Source organism: Pipra filicauda, unplaced genomic scaffold (genome assembly GCF_003945595.2).
Source record: "Pipra filicauda isolate LSUMZ 115617 unplaced genomic scaffold, ASM394559v2 scaffold264_size1072897_pilon, whole genome shotgun sequence".
In the NCBI taxonomy this organism is placed as follows: domain Eukaryota; kingdom Metazoa; phylum Chordata; class Aves; order Passeriformes; family Pipridae; genus Pipra; species Pipra filicauda.
The window spans coordinates 619,108-634,667 of record NW_024104381.1 but is presented as its reverse complement, the minus strand read 5'-3'; the positions used below and the strand labels follow the sequence as shown (position 1 = coordinate 634,667).

Here is a 15,560-nt window from a genome sequence, read left to right as displayed (position 1 = left end):
ACGGCTGCGCTTGGAGGGGCTCCAGCGGCAGATGGGGCGGGCGGTGGCCGTGCCTAATGCCGGCCTGAAACAAAGAAACCTCCCCCCAAACAACCACAAAACCTGTCGGCAGCTCCAGCCCCAGCCTTGGCTCCGTTCCCTGCCTGCTCCCTGCCTCCCGTGCCATCCCCCCTCGAGGTGGGCAGCTGGAATGGGACAGAAGTGGGGTCTGGGGAGGGACGGCTCTCTCTGGCCCTGCAGTGGGTCCCCACACCTCCCCACTCCCCGGCTGTCACTGAAGGGTTTGGGGGTCCCGGGGACCAACTCATCCCAGCCACTCCCCTGCTGTGAGCGCCTGGGTGAGGGGCCAGTTGGGCAGGGGGAGAGGAGCCACTTGAGCTGCTTTTTTTTTCCACTGAGCATCCCGTGGGGAGAGCCAACCCCATTCCCACCCCAGCCCCAGCCCCATTCCCATCCCCATCCCATCCCCATCCCCATCCCCATCCCCATTCCCATCCCCACTCCATCCCCACCCCATTCCCATCCCCACTCCATCCCCATCCCGGCCCCTCCTCAGCGGCTGCTCCCGGCGCTGGGGCCGCTTCCAACGCTCCCATTTATGACCTGGTGGGGATAAAAGGGGCTTGTTGGCGGCAGCAGCAACTGGTGTGCGGGGCCAACTGTTGCCATCTGTCTGCTGGGGCGGGGGGGGCCGGCGGGGCCGGGGCCGAGCCGGGGCCGCGGTTTTGTTTCTCCTTTCATGCACCACTAAACTTTGCACCTTTTGTTTCCCAGAGAAGGGCTGAGAGCCGGGAGAAAAGAGGCCTCAGCGCCGCACGGGTCAGGGCAGAGCTCGCTCTGCCCGCCGGGAGGGTTGTGTACGACTCCTATTCTGGATTGTCACAGTAATTACTGTGGTTCGAGGGGTCTGCCGGGGTCGGGCAACGCGGTGCTGAGCCCCCTCCACCCCAGCCCTGTGCCACACCCTGGGAGAGAGGTGTCCTGACGTGTTCAGTGCCACAGCGGGCAGAACCCACTGCTGCTGGTGCGGGTGGGTGCAGCCCTTGGGGACCCCAGGCTGGGTGGTCTTGGAGTGACAGCTGTGCCCTGGCATCCCTGAGGAGTGCTGTGCCCTCATGCCCAAGGGATGCTGTGCCCCCATTCCCGAGGAACACCACGCCCCTGTCCCCATCCCTGGCAGTGGCAGTGAGGAGAGGGCAGGGCACAGGCAGCAGGATGGTGGGAGCAGCCAGAGCCTGCATTCACTTCCTCAGGGCAGTTTTCCTTCCCCTGGAGCCGTGTCTGGGATGGGAAGGCAGAGCCCGGGGCAGGTCCCAGCCCTGTGTGAGTCTCAGCAGCTGCCGGGGTTTGTTCAGGGCTTTGAGTCCCTGCTTTGCTCGGCATCTGCTTCCTGCTGGGCCACGTCCCTGGGCCCAGCCTGGAGCTGATGGCTGGGATGGGCCCTGCCTGTCTGGGGGAACATGTTCCCAGCTCCCGGGAGCACCAGGGGGCTCGTGGGGCTCCCCCCTCTGCCACATCTCCAGGAGTCACCCCAGGAGTGTCCCACAGGCTGCATCCAAACCCCACAGGTGCTGTGTGAGGTGCTGCGTGTCCCTTGTGCATCTCCCCTCTTCCCCTGGATACCAAAGCTATGGAGAATCCCTGCCAGTCTTGGCTGGCTCTGACAAGGCAGACGGGGAAGGATTTAAGGGATCTGTGCCCCAGGACCTGCCAGCTCGTGTAGGGATGTTTTGGGGCATCCAAACATCCCAACATCCAGGCTGGTACCTGCCCCATCCCCTCTGCAAGGGCCACTCATCCCTGAGGGTATCCCTGAGGGTATCCCTGTGCCTGGCACAGCAGTGTCCCGCTCCACAGGGATGGGGCAGCTCTCGGTGTCACTGCTGGGGGGACACAACACCCCCGTGAACGCGACACCCGCTCCTTTGGGGAACCTCCAGGAGATGTTACTGGGAACCAGTTGGAGTAAACAATCTCCCTGAGCCCCCAATCCCAGCATTCCCAGCTGCCAGACGAAGGGCGAGGCCCCTCTTCCCTCTGACAATGCCCTTTTACCAGGGAGTTTGTGCCTATTATAGCACCGGATAAAACCGGGAAGGGGAAGGGCTGAGGGAGCAGCTGCCCCGGCTGACTCGGGCGCTGCTTTGTTGTCATTAAAAGGCTGGATTGGGATGGGACATGGCTGGGGGGCTCCCTCAAAGCTTGTCCCCCCACCCCAGCCCCCACGGGGGGATTCCACAGAGGGTCTGGCTGAGATCTGCCCCAGCAGGTTCCCCTCTGGGTGGTCAGCACAGACCAGGGTATGATTTTGGGGGGCAGCCCAGAGATGGGGAGCCTGCCAGGGGTCTGAGCTCTGCCGGGCTGAGAATTCCTTTTCCTTCCTTTCCCCCTTTGGAATGAGTTTGGTGATGGGGTCCATCTCCATCTCCAAGGCCGTGCTCATGGATCCCATGGATGGTTGTGGTGGCAGATCAACACCCCCCCTCCCAGTGCCAACCCGAAATCCTGCTGGGGCAGGAGGAGGGAGAGGAGCGATGCTGAACCTGTGCCCCCCAAACCCAGACCCACCCCGTGAGCCCCCGGGGCTGTGCCAGCCCCCAGCAGCTTTAGGGGCCGTGCAGGGCTGGGCTGTGGGGGCCACGCTGCCTTTTGGAGCAGAGACAAAGCCCGGCTTGATATTTATGGCACGTGCGGCGGGGGCGGGAGCGTGGGGTGAGCGGGGCTGGGGACAGATGGCCGGGGAACAAAAGGGGAGGCAAGAATGGGAGCTGAACAGATTGGGAATTTCCTGCCCAAACCTCTCCCCTGTGCCCAGACGCTTCTGGGGACGTGTGGGGAACAAGGACACCTTTCCCCAGTGGTCCCCAAAAAATGTTCAGTCCCTTCAGGGGGCCGGGCCCCCACATGCTCTAAGACCCCAAGCTACTCATCCTCCCGGAGTGGGTGGAGAGAAAAATCCTGAGACCCCAAATGCCAAACTCCCAGCTCTCTTTACTCCTGATGTGGGGCTGTGAGAGCAGGACCCCCTCATTCCCCCAGGGCTCAGCCTGTTCCTCTGTGCAATGGGGGTGGGGGGTGTCCCTGTGCCCGGGCCCCTCCCCGGCCTCTTTTCCCGCTGCCTCCACAGTTTTCTTATCTCTTCCCAGCAACGTGGCAGCTGCTGCGGCCGGAGCCCGGCAGCTTATTAATAATCAACTTTTATTGCCGGCCCCGGCACGGCTGCACATGGCCCGGGGTGGCGGCGGCACCGGGACCCGCCCGCCCGTCCCTTTGTCCCCGAGACTCCCCCCGACAGCAGAGCGTTTGGGTTAAATCCGAGAAGAATTGAGCAAAGGGAAGCACTGGAGGACGTGACACTTCCCTGGGCCGGGACTGCAAACACTCCCACGCTCAGTTTGGGGCACGGGGACGTGTCCAGAGCTCGTGTCCCTTGGGTGGGTGAGGGGGTTTCTGCCCCACCCTGGGCCCCTCTGGCAGCGTTGGGGCAAACCCGGAACCTGCTGCCTCCCTGCTGCTTTTGTGTGTGTGTGTGTTTCTCCAAAGGAAAATATTTTTGAGGGGTTGTTTTTAAACAGAAATTTGCGCTTCCTGAGGAAACATCCTAAAGGGATGTTTACAAACAGTCTGGGAAGTGTTGGAGCTGAGGGATGATGCAAAGGGGGGAAAAAGAAAAAAGCAAGGGGAGGAATTAGAATTAGAGAAAAAAGGTGGAAAGAAGTGGAGGTGGAGTCTGGGGGCTGCAGGGGAGCTCTGGAGAAATCCTGCCTGACCCCGTGGAGGGCACCCAGTGGGAGCTGCTGCTTTTTGGTGTCTCGTGCAAGGACAGCCCCAAGGTGGGTGCCCAGGTCCGAGCCCCTCTGTGGACATGGGGGATGGAGAGAGGCCTCGGGAGAACCCCACAGTCCAAATGAGACCTTGAGGGGCTGCAGCTGCTGCTCCCCCCTGCAGCAGCCCCCAAAGCCCCCGTGTTCAGGGCTCACCTTCAGGGGGGCTGGGGAAGATGGGTTTGGGTCAGTTTGGGGTTTCCCCCTTCTTTATCCTGCTCTGTGGATCCAGACAAAACCCTGCACTCCCCTCCCTCCTTCCCGGTGGGATTCAGGCTGCTGGGGCCCCCCGGACCCCACACCTCTTCCCAGCAACAGGAGGAGGAGGAGAAAGGGGATGAGGAGGGGGGCCAAGCCCCCTTCCCTGCCATTCCCACCCCAACAAGGCAGAGATTGGGTGCCTGTGGGCTCGCCCAGGACCAATGGGGTCTCTCCCTTTCTTTTGGGGAGGGGGAGAAGCAGGGCAGGGGGCTGCCCTGACCCTCTGCCCCCTCACCTCCCCCCAGCTGGTGTAAATCAGCAATCCCATGGCCCTGCCTGGAGGAAGCAGCTGCTGGAGGAGCACTGGAGCTGCTTCTCCCGGGTTTTGTTTGCTCCCCCCAGATCCTCCTTCCCCCCAGACTTCTTCCCATGTCCCTCCTGAGCTGATGAGCTTGGCCACCCCACAACCCCCCCCAGCTCGCCCCCCACCCCTTTGGCTCCTGCAGGCTGTGTTTTGGGAAGGAGTGTGGATGCCCTGGGGCACAGACCTGACCTTAGGACCAAGAGGAGGTGGGTTTCAGCAAATCCTGCCCGTGCTGGGCACCCCTGGGTGCTGGGCAGCTCCCAAACCTGGATGCTGCTCCCTGGGGATGTGACTGTGGGGAGGGAAAGCCAGAGCGACCCTTCCAGCCTGGAGAGGACCCCTTGTGACAGGCAATGCCAACATCCAGTGACATTCCCCAGGTCCTTGGCCAGCTGGGCACGTGGTGGGACCCCAAAGGAGGAGTTCCCAGTCCTGGTGCCTCCAGGAGGATTTGGATCTCTGCAGGGAATGGGTTTTGGCTGTGGGAGGTTGTGATGAGGATGGATGTGGGTGTCCCTGTGCTGCCCTGGGATGTGGGAGGGGATGGGGAAGGGGTGGCCCAAGGGATCTTCTGGCCTCCACTTCTGCCTGGCTCCTGCAGGAGCCTTGGCTGGAGCTGGGGGGCTGCCCCCAGCCAGGGACCAGGGATTTTTGGGGAGCCCAGCTCCTGCATCCCACAGAGTGCCCGCAGCCTCTGCCTCCCCAGCTGCTCCCAGCCTGGAGCCAGAGGAGCCCATAGGCTGGGAAATGGAACTTTCTAGTCCCCTCCGTGTGAAATTACCATTTTTAAAAATCCTCCAGCTCAGCTGTTGAAAACCGGCGGGGCTGAAGCCCGGAGAACCCCCGGAAAACAGCAGCCAGCGGTGCCGCCCTCCCTCCCTCTCTCCGCTGACACTTTTCCAGGTGTGTTTTCCCTCCTCTGAACGTCCTTGCAGGGACCCCGCCGGGATGCGGTGGAGCGGCAGCTCCGCGGCGCGGGGAAGGCTCCGTGCGCACATGCCATGCCTGGGACAGCCACTAGTCGGCAATTCCAGCCTGGATTGTGGCTGGAAAAAGAGCTGGCCTGAGAGAGGGGAGGCTGCGGTGCTCGGAGCAGCCCCGGGCAGGGGCTCCTCAGACGCGCTCGGTGCAGTTTGGGAAGGGCTTTATTGGCGGGTTTGGTGCCTACAGTTCATGCCGGGAGGGTACAGGGGTCTCGGGGGGGTTTTTGCTCTTCGCATGCAGGTACAACGCGGAGGGTCGGGGTGACCCCTGCAGGTCATCCCCAAAGCTCAGCTGCCCCTTTTGGTCCTCGGACTGAACTGCCCAAGGGTCCGACTTGGGTGGTTTTGGCTTTTGGCGGATTCAAACGTGCTGTGGGAGCACGCGGTGCTGCGGGAATTTTATTTTTTTTTGGTTTTTAATTGAGGTACCTCGGCTGCCTGGGCAGGGAGGGAGCTCAGAGCCAAGCTGGGGGGTGCCCAGGCAGCTGAGAGTGACAGCACCAGGAATTCCCACATCCCTCAACCCCGTCCTGCCCTGATCCACTGGGCTGGGAGGAAGATTTGAGACCTGTAACCAGGCTGTTCCTCAGGGGGTTTCTCTCTGACTCCAGCAGCAGGAAAGGTTTCTCTCCTTTAATTCTGGAGCAGGAGGCTGATGGAAGGGGGGGGAAATGGAGGGGAAGGAGTGGATTTGCTCTTCCTCATCCCAGACCGAGGGATGCTTCAGACTGATATTTTAACCCTTTACTGCTGCAGCTCCCAACCTCCTGGATGCTTCTCCTGTGGCCAGGGGGTTCAGAGCTGCTGGTTCTGCAGGACCCCCCACCTGAACCCCCCCCGGGGGTCGGATGCTCAGGGCCAGGTTTGAGAGGTGGGATGAGCCCCGTCCCCGCTGCATCCCCCCCAGGCCGGGGGAGAAGGTGTGGGGGGGCTGGCTGTGGTGGGGTCAGAGGGGGGTCGGTGCTGGGATCCATCCCACCCTGCGTGGCTGGAGAGTCAGGAAGAGGAAGAATTCTGGGAAGACAAAGAGTTTGGGGTCGAGAGGCTCCGGCTGCCGGAGCCCCCTGATTGCACTACTGCGAAGCCGAGTCAGGCTGAGAAGCTGCACTGGAACGGGGTGAGGGTCTCCCCAGGGTCGGGGGAGCCAAGTCCTGAGGGTGGGAGGGGCCGGGTCAGATCTCGATGACGGTGGCCCGGCGCAGGCACAGGGGGGCGTCGGGGGGCACCGCGTTCCGCTTGATCTCGTTCCCGTCGAGCCGCAGGACCTGGAGCCGGGAGTAGTTCATGACGTCCACCACGGAGCAGAAACTGCTGATGGAGAACTCTGTGGAGGACAGAGGGTGGAGCTGAGCACAGGCTTCAGCCCCCTCCAGCCTCCCTGATGGGGCTGGTTTTTGGGGGCTGATGTCAGAAATGGCAAAGGGGCTGCTGGGTCAGAGGTATCAACCTTTGAGAGCTGCTTTATGTTTAGGTGGGCAAGGAACAAAACAGAGCCACCCCAAATCGCTGTGAATTCAGACTCAACACGCTCCTCTCTTAAACTGAAAGGGTTCCTGATGCCCCTGGCTGCAGGCAGAAGGAGCAGGCAGGTTTGTGCCTATCCAAGGGTTTGGAAGCAGGTCCTTGGCTCCATTGCCCAGCCGGGGTGGAGCTCATAGGGTGGAGTAGGATGGAAAACATCGCCTTTCATCAGGAATTGCCTCTGTAGCTCCTTTTGGAGGCTTCACAGGCTGCAGTCTCCATCCCCTGACCCTCCCTGGCCACCATGGGACCCCCAGGCAGCATGTCCAGGAGGAAGGATGTCCCTGTCCCCATCCAGACATCCCCTCTCCGTTCGAATGCTGCCAGCGCCAGGCAGGGAAATTCCAGCCCAGCCCAGACTGGGTTTGGAAGGAGGAGATGGAACAAACCCCAACGTACATTTTTCTGTGCAGGATTTGGGACTAGAGGGCAGCAAAGCTCCAGGCCGGGATGCTGCTGGGGAAGGCGGGGGGATGCGGGGGGACCCCCGAGCGCACGGACTGGGGGGCTGGAGGGGCACGGCCCCGGCCCGGGGGCACCCCCAGGGGTTGGTGCTGCACAGCTGGACCCGGGGGTGCCGCGAGGGTCGGTGGCAGAAGGTGCAGCGGGAGGAGAAGCTGCTGCCAAGCCCGAGCGGCTCCGCGGTGGCTCCGTGGCATTTGTGGGCAGACGGCAACAGCTACAGATTTTGAAAGCAAACATTCGGGAATCTGTTCTTGTTTCTGTGTTTCTGTCAGTTCCCCGGTGCGGGGTTGTGTGTTTTCTCTGCAACACTGACACATCCCCGTCCCAGCCCTGGGACTCCAACCCCCGGGGGCTCCAGCGCTGCTCCGGGAGGGTCCTGCCCTCGGGGTCTGGCAGGTGAGGGGGCAAGGCTGGATTTTTCCAGGAGGTTGCTTGGGGGTTTATTTTTCTAGCTTATTTTTATAAATAGCAGCCCCAGAACAATCTGTTCCTGTTATTTATTTGTGTATTAAGCGGAGTGGATTTCAGTCCTGGCAGGAGAGGCTGCGTGGAGGGCTCTGATCACTGAGAGCTCCCGTCTGGCCCAGCCCTGGCAAGGACGAGCCCCTGGGCTGCAGGCTGGGACCCCTGGGGGGCTTTGGGACCATGGATGGGTCCATGGCCTGTGGTGGGGCCCTGGAAGGTGGGCAGAGGGGGCTGTGCTGGCCCTGGGCACTGCAGGGGAATCCCTGACCCCTGAGTTAGTGCTGCCCAGGGTGACGTGTGTTCCCACGTGCAGTGACCGTGGCAGAGGGGACACCCCACCTCTGTCCACTGCTGCTGAGCCCTCCACCCGTGAGCACTGCTGGACTGGAACCACAAACCCCTCCCCAGGTGGTGCCTCACCTGCTTTCTGGCATCTCCAACCAGAAGATGTTCAGGCTTCTGATAAACAGCCAGAAAAACCAATGCAATGACCCCCTGGATCACACCGCAGCATTCTGGGCTCCGTGTGTGTTGGGATGCCACAGGTCCCATTGCTGCCTTGCTCAGGGCCACCTGCAAGTCTCCCAAATTCCACCTTCCTGCTCAAACCGTTACCCCAGGTGGTCTCCCACATGTTCTGCATCCCCATCTCCTCATCCCCTCCTGCACCTCCATCCATCCCCTGCGCCACCAACCCCTCTCCACCACGCCTGGGGGGGCACGTTCCTGCTCACCATTGATCTGGTTCCCCTGCAGGTAGAGGTTCTCCAGGTTGGTGTTGACCCGGGGGATCTTCTGGAGCCGGTTGTAGGAGAGGTCCAGCTCGAGGATGCTGCTGCTGTTGAACGTGTTGGAGGAGAGGCCTTGGTTTGTCAGGCTGTTGTGGGACATCCGGACATAGAGCAGCCTGGGAGACACCTGGAAATAGTCATCAGGGATGGCGTTGATGTAGTTGTACTCGAGGTAAAGCTGTTCCAAGGACACCGGGAGCCCGTCAGGGACTTTTCTGAGGTGGTTGTAGCTCAGATCAGCAAGGATCAAAGACTTGAGCCCTTTGAGGGAAGCCCCCATCTCAAAAATGAAGTTGTGGCTGAGGTACAGGGCCGTGAGGTTCTCCAGACCCTCCAGAGCGTTGGAGGGCACCTTGGAGATCTGGTTGTAAGACAGGTGGAGCTCTCTCAGGGAGCGGGGCAGGGGGCTGGGCAGCTTGGTCAGGTTGTTGTTGTTCATGTACAGCCTCTCCAGGTTCTTGAGCTTCCCGAAGACCCTCTTGCCCATCCTGTCGCTGCTGATCTGGTTGTTGTGCAGCGCCAGCCACTCCAGCTCCGTGGCGTTGTCAAAGGCGCCCTCCTGGATGGAGGTGATGAGGTTGTTCTGGAAGTAGACGTACTTCATGCGGGAGGGCACGAAGGGCAGGTACCTCAGGTTGCGGGTGTCGCAGTACATGGCCGAGGAGAAGTTGGGGGGACAGTCACACTCCTGGGGGCACTGCCAGGAAGGGGCCTGCTGGGGTTCCGGGCCGGGCTCCGGCTCCGTGTCGGGAGCTGCGGGGTAGGAGTACGCGTACGGGGGGCTCTCGTCCTCGTAGTAGGGCACGTAGTTGTAGGAGGCCACGCGGGACTGCCTCAGGTAGTACTGCAGCCAGGCCAGGTCCTCCTCCTCATTGTACTGGCCCAGCGAGGCCCCGCAGAGCCCGGCCACGGTGAGGATGGTGATGGTGACCCAACACATGGCGCCGGAGGGACCTGCCAAGGGAGAGAGAGGTGGGGAGGAAACCGTCAGCAGGGTCAGGTCTGGTTTTGCACTGCCTGGGAATCCAGCGGGGTGGGATGTGCTGGATGGGCCTGGTGGTACTTGGCAGCAGAGCTGGAGAACCTGAGTGAATCCTACCCAAAAAACCCACAGCTGCTGACAGCTCCTGTGTGCAGTTACCTGATCTTCCCCCTTTTCACCTCAAGCCTGTGAGAAACCTCCACCCCAGTGGAGATTTACCTGCAAAATCCTGGTTTATGGATATTTCTGCTAGGAGTGAGTAGAGGATGGAGATAGAGGACCCACGGTCTGGATTTGTGTAAGGTCACACGAGGTTTGCTCCGAGGTGCCCTGGGCTTGGCTCTGCATGGAGGGAGGAGAAGGGACTTGAAAGCTCTCCAGCTGAGTGAACGAGAGGGAAAGCTGCCAGCTCAGGTTGATTTGAGAGCTCAAGGCATGTTTTGATGGAGCTCAAGGCATCTTTCATGGAGCTCTATTTATGCCACACTCGCAGGTGACACAACTCGCTGTGGGTTCCATCCAGCTCTCCCTTCCCCCACGGAAACGCAGGATGCTCGGGACTGATGTAAATCCTGGTAAACAAGTTCTGCCTTATTTTTGAAATGAAACCACTCCCGAGCTGAGATTCCCCCAGCTCAGCCCCGACAGGAGAAGGGGCAGCACCCGCCGGGCCCTCGGTGTGACCAGGGACAGGGAGTGTCACCAGACCTGGCGATGGGCTCTGCTTGTGACATCCAGCCACGAGGGCTGGGATCCAGAGGAGAGCAGGGCTGGGAGCTGGGAGCAAGGCAAAGCCATCCCTGACCCCCGTGGCTTGGTGTGGGCTTTGCAGCCACCCCCTGCCATGCCCAGGGCACGGCGGGGCTGCAGCAGGAGGGACTCCAGCCACGGCTGCTCATCCCGGGCTGAATGAGCACACGGAGTGTCCTGGAGCCAGGCAGCTTGAAATCCCTCCAGGAAATGCTGTTGGGAGCGGGAGAGGAGTCGCTCCCTCCTGTGGCTCCTACATACGTGGCTGGGAGCTCATCCCTGCCAGCTCGGCTCCGGCAGCCGCAGGCCGGGCGAGGGCTGAGCAGGGACCAGTGTCCCCCCTCGCCGTGCCAGGGGTGGCCGTGGGGTCACCTGGTGACCCCTCACCGTGTCCCCAACCCGCAGCACAGAGGGGGTGTCTGGCCTGGCAGACAAAGCGGGCACAGTGTGCAGGAGGCAGTGGCCACCCTGGCACGGGAAGAAAAGAGGGACTGAGCTGGTGGTGGGCAGACATGGCTCCCTGGCTTTCTCCTCCTCTCCCTCCTTCCCCCTCTGTGTGGAAGCAGAGCAGACGTGATCCTTGGGGATGCTGTGTGCCACGGGGGAGCTTGGCAGTGGCAGAGGAGTTCCTCCTCCTCCTCCTCCCGCTGCTCCAGGGCACTGTGCCTGCTGACATACCAGAGCCTCCGGCTTCTCCACCCATGCAGAGCCACTTGGCAGCCCCTTCCCAGGGGCCCCTCTGGGGCAGGACCCAGCCATGCAGTCCCTCCACCTTTCCTAGTGCCCCCCTTCAACCTGCTGGTGACCCCAAGCCTGTCCCCAGCAGACACCACTGACCCTCTCTTCATTCATGGGTGGCTTCTCCCCTCCCTGGTGGGCTTCATCCCTGGTTTTGGGGTGGGATCTGACCTGAATGTTCCAGCCTTGAGATCTATGTCACCTCCTGGTGTCCCTGCTCTGTGCCAGGGGCTGCTGAGCTAAGGGGGTCAGCTCCTCATTCCAAGAAGGAGTGGGTTTTGGAGTAAGGGGCTTTTATGGACTGTGGCCATCCATGGACTCGGCCCGTTGCTGCTGTGCCAGGCACGAAACCAGCTCCCCCTTTCCCTGGGGATGGGATGGGTAGGGAGGCACTGCCAACCCTGGGTGTGCATGGGTGAAGGTGTCCAGCTCCCAGGCGAGCGGGCATGGAGCTGCCAGAGGGGCAGGAGGGGAGGTGGGTGGGATGGGAGGTGGACAGGAGGGGAGATGGGCAGCAGGAGAAGTGGGCAGGAGGAGAGATGGGTGGGTTGGGAGATGGGCAGGAGGGGCGGTGGGTGGGATGGGAGGTGGGCAGCGGGAGAGGTGGGCAGGAGGGAAGGGCTTTCCCAGAGGTGTGGGAGCTCTGGCTCTCCCAGCTGTGCCACCCGTGTCGCTGGCGTGTGCTCCCCGTGGCAGCCGCGCCGGCCGAGGCGCAGGTACGGAAATCAGGCTTCAAAAAAAATAGTAATAATAAAAAAAAAAAATCCTAATAAATATATACAGAGCCGGACTTACCAAGGTGAGATCCTCCTCTCCAAAGCCTGGCTGTGCTGCTCCGGGCTCGCCCGTGTGTCAAGCAGCATGGAGTGAATCCCGAGCCGCAGAGCCTGGTGCCCGCCCCAGATCCCAGAGCAAATATTGTGCTTGCAGGTCACGGGCTCGCCAGGGTTTTTGGGGAGTGACCTCCCAGCAGCAGCCAGTTTGCAGGAGAGACTGGAGAGACCCTAATGCTGCCTGGCGTTATAAATAACCTGCTTTTTCTTTCCTCCCTCTCCCCCTCTCTCTCTCTCTCTCTCTCTCTCCCGTCTTTTCTCATAGGAGTGTTGGCACTTTTCAGGCTCTCTCTGTTTAACGACTTAGTGGAATTGGGATGTTGTTTTTAAAAGGGCTGTTGTCAGGTCTCCTGTGTTTCTCATCAGGGAGTGATGAGGAGGCCTCTGGCCAGATTAAAAAATATCGGATTTTGAGGTGCTGAGGATGGGATTCTTTGGGAGAGACAAGGAATTATCCTTAACTTTTACAGTACCAGGAGAAGAGACGTTAGTGCTGCTCCGATGGCAGCCTGGGCTGCCTCTGCAGGAAGCCTCAGTTTATGCAGTCCCGCTATTAAATATTTGGGATAAACATTTCCATGAACGATAAGGCTGCAGCATCCAAGGTAAATAAATTGCCTACCAAAGAGCCACTGTGACAGCAGGAATTTGTCTCCAGCTTGGCAGGACAGAGATGCCAAGCTGGCATTTCAGCAGGCTGTGCCCACCCCCCAGGGATGAGGGGTCTCATCCATCCCCCCGAGGCTGAGCTGGGGGTGGTGGGATGGGACAGGGGAGAGTGTCCTGAGGGTGACCCGTGGTTGGCCAGAGGGTTTGGGGCTCTCTGTGCCACAAGGCTCATCCCAGTGCCAGCCTTGCCCTGAGGGGATTCCTGCAAAGTGGGGGCTCAGCGGGTGCTGTCACAGCCCCCCCCAGTCCCCACCCTGGCTCCCGGTGCACTTTGGAGACAGCTCTTCCAGGGCTCTCCAAGCATTTCCTCCCACAAGGAAAGGAAAGGAGGAGCCCAAACCGCCCATCGCCGTCCCCTGCCCGGCTCCAGCAGCACGCCCGGGTCCTCCCAGGAGCCTGGAATTACTTAGTGGGGCTCAGCAGGTGCCAGCTCCCTCCGGGCTTGCTCTCTCCTCGATTTCCACAGAGATTTCCCAGCCAAAACATCCCGTTCCCCTGGGGAGCCTTGCAGAGATCCTTATCAGTCCCCAGGCCCTGCTGGGAGGAGGAGGAGGGATGTGCAGGGAGGAGGGATGTGCAGGGAGGAGGGATGTGCAGGGAGGAGGGATGTGCAGGCTGCTTGGTGGCCGGGCTGGAGGGACACACTGTACAGTGGGGACTTTGCCAGAAATCCTGTCTTTTTGGGAAGGAAGAGTGTGCCTGGAAAGCACAGCTCACTGTGCCGGGATCTGCAGGGAGAGAGGATCTGGAGGAAGCCATGCCTTACAGTGGGAAAAGAGGCCAGGGAGGAAAACCCCGGGAAAATGGGGCTTTTTTGGAAGCAACTCTTTGTGCCCTCCAAACCTTGCCGTGGCAGCTGCAGTGGTGTGGGGCAGCTGCAGGAGGGATCTCACCATGGCAAGGAGGGGCTCGAGGCTTTGAGGTGATGTGGAGACTGACCCTGCTTGGAGGGGTTTGTTCCCACTGCCAGGGAGCTGAATTCCAGGGAAAATGGTGTGAGGGCAGTGGCAGCCAGGCCCTTCTGCTGCTCAGCACTCAGATGGTATCAACCACCATCACACCTCTGGCAGCTCGAGGGGTCCCAGTGACCAACAGCCCCGAGGCTTTCAGGGCCTCGATGTTCTTCTGGAAAAGCAGACAGTCCCCAGCTCGGTTAGAACAGGAGCAGGGCCTCCCCAGCTTCTGGAAGTTTAAAGTATTCCTGATCCAGGACATGCTCCCCTCAGAGGAGGCACCTGCCCTGGGTGCCAGGGGCTGGTGGTCCCTGGGGGATGCTGAGGAGCCCTCCCTGCAGGAGCTGGCCCTGAATGGGGCCATTCCCCAAGGTCACATCCCCCCTTCCCAGCCCAAACCAGGAAATAACAGTGTGCTTGAGCTCAGTCTGTGCGTCCCCTGCAGTCCCCAGGACGTGCTGTTCAGTCTCACTCTGACCAGATTAGAACTATCTCAGGGAAGTGAAAACTTGCTGTTGGAGGGACAACATATGTCTTGGCTTTTTTCTCCATCCAGCCTTGGGATCTCATGCTCCACTTATCCCCCATCTCCCAGGCTGCTGGCACAGCTCCCTCACCTGGCACGTGGTGGGTGTTGATGGGACCTCGATGCTCCTGCTCATTTCAGCCCGGCACAAACCAGCTCCTCTCGCCTTCCAAGGGATTCCACAGAGCTTTTTGGACATCTTTCCCCGTAAACACCAATTCCCCTTTGCTGATGGTTCAAAGGAAGCCCTGAACTGGTGACAGGAGCTGGGAACATGCTGTCCTGCTCACTGGAAGCCAGTGGTCCTTATCAGCACATAATCCCATCCGGTGTGGTTATTCCAGTGATCCCAGTCTGGGTCTCATCACTGCCTCTATTGCTTTGCTTTGGTTTTCCAGCCCAAACTGATGTGAACAAGGACTATTTTGGTTGAGTTTGTTCCAGTTGTTTTGATCAAATGCTTTGGAGCTTTTTAGCTGAAACCACTGAATCTGGCCCGAGTTTGCCTTTAATCTGCAAATCTGGGAGCCGGGAGCACTGGCTTCCCTGTGGATGGACATGGATTTATCAGGATGCTTTTGGCACGGGGGCTGGATGCTTCACGGCATAACAAAGAACCAAAACATTGCTCTGATGCTCCTGCTAAGGCTGGAGCTTGTTCTGCCTGGATGAAGGGAGGATTAAACCCACCAGGAGCATCCAACAACAGCAACTGTCACAAACACGGCTACTCCGGCAGCTTCCCTTTTTACTCATGGAAAAGTTATTCCTGCCTCTTCCATGGTTCCAAGAAGTTTCAGCTTTGCTGGAGCTGTTGGCTGCTCTGTCCCCCCACTCCCACTATTTTCCTCTGATTTCCCTGTCCTGGGAGGGGGTCACCAGTCCCACAGGGCTCTGGATTGTGGCTTCCCAGTCCCTCCATCCTGCACGTTCTGCAGGTGATGCCCCAAACTATTCCACCCGCTCTGTCTGAGCAAGGCTGGAGGTGCCAATGGATTCCTTGGCTCCTATTTGGACTCTGGTCACTGGAGTCCCCTAAAAGAGCAGTTGGGACCTTCGCCCTCCAGGGATCTGCCTTTAAAGAACAAGGTCCAGGAGGGGACCTGCAGGACCAGCCAGGGCAGGGCACAAGCAGCCCTGTGTTCAACCCCTGGGAACACTGGTGTCCACAGGGCAGCTTGGGATTCCCTGTGCCTGGGGGAGCATCCCTGTGGCTTTTTATCACCTCAGACACCCCCCCCCCACAGGGCTCTGCTGCTCCTGCTCAAAGGGCTGTGCTGGAAAAAGCTCTCCTGGAAGCCCCCACGGCTGCAACACAAGCAGGCAGAGGAAAGATGGGCAGGGAAACGGAGTCCTGAGGGGGTGCAGGCAGTGGGGGGGTGCAGGGATCGCTGGGTGCCTTTGGGCTCAGCCTCAGCTGAGCTGGGTGGGGGGAGCAGCCTCAGCATCTGGCAAACGGCTGCGGCAGCGGCTGCGGCTCCGCTCCCCGGACGGG

At 60.4% G+C, this 15,560-nt stretch overlaps 1 protein-coding gene across 1 annotated transcript; it reads right to left on the bottom strand.

The window, feature by feature from the left end:
* Positions 1–5,516: 5,516 nt before the first annotated feature.
* On the bottom strand, positions 5,517–12,131 carry FMOD (fibromodulin). The gene is made up of 3 exons (XM_027746980.2): positions 11,880–12,131; positions 8,558–9,568; positions 5,517–6,696 (listed from the first exon to the last, which is right to left on the bottom strand). Exons 2-3 carry the CDS (start codon positions 9,552–9,554, stop codon positions 6,545–6,547), a joined length of 1,149 nt encoding a protein of 382 aa, XP_027602781.2. The 5' UTR covers positions 9,555–9,568; positions 11,880–12,131; the 3' UTR covers positions 5,517–6,544.
* Between the last annotated feature and the right edge of the window lie 3,429 nt (positions 12,132–15,560).

Coding starts and splice junctions, on each gene's coding strand:
- FMOD (XM_027746980.2), bottom strand. CDS start 9,554: ATGTGTTGGGTCACCATCACCATCCTCACCGTGGCCGGGCTCTGCGGG. Junction 6,697..8,557: donor GCAGGGGAACCAGATCAATG/GTGAGCAGGAAC, acceptor TGTCCTCCACAG/AGTTCTCCATCAGCAGTTTC.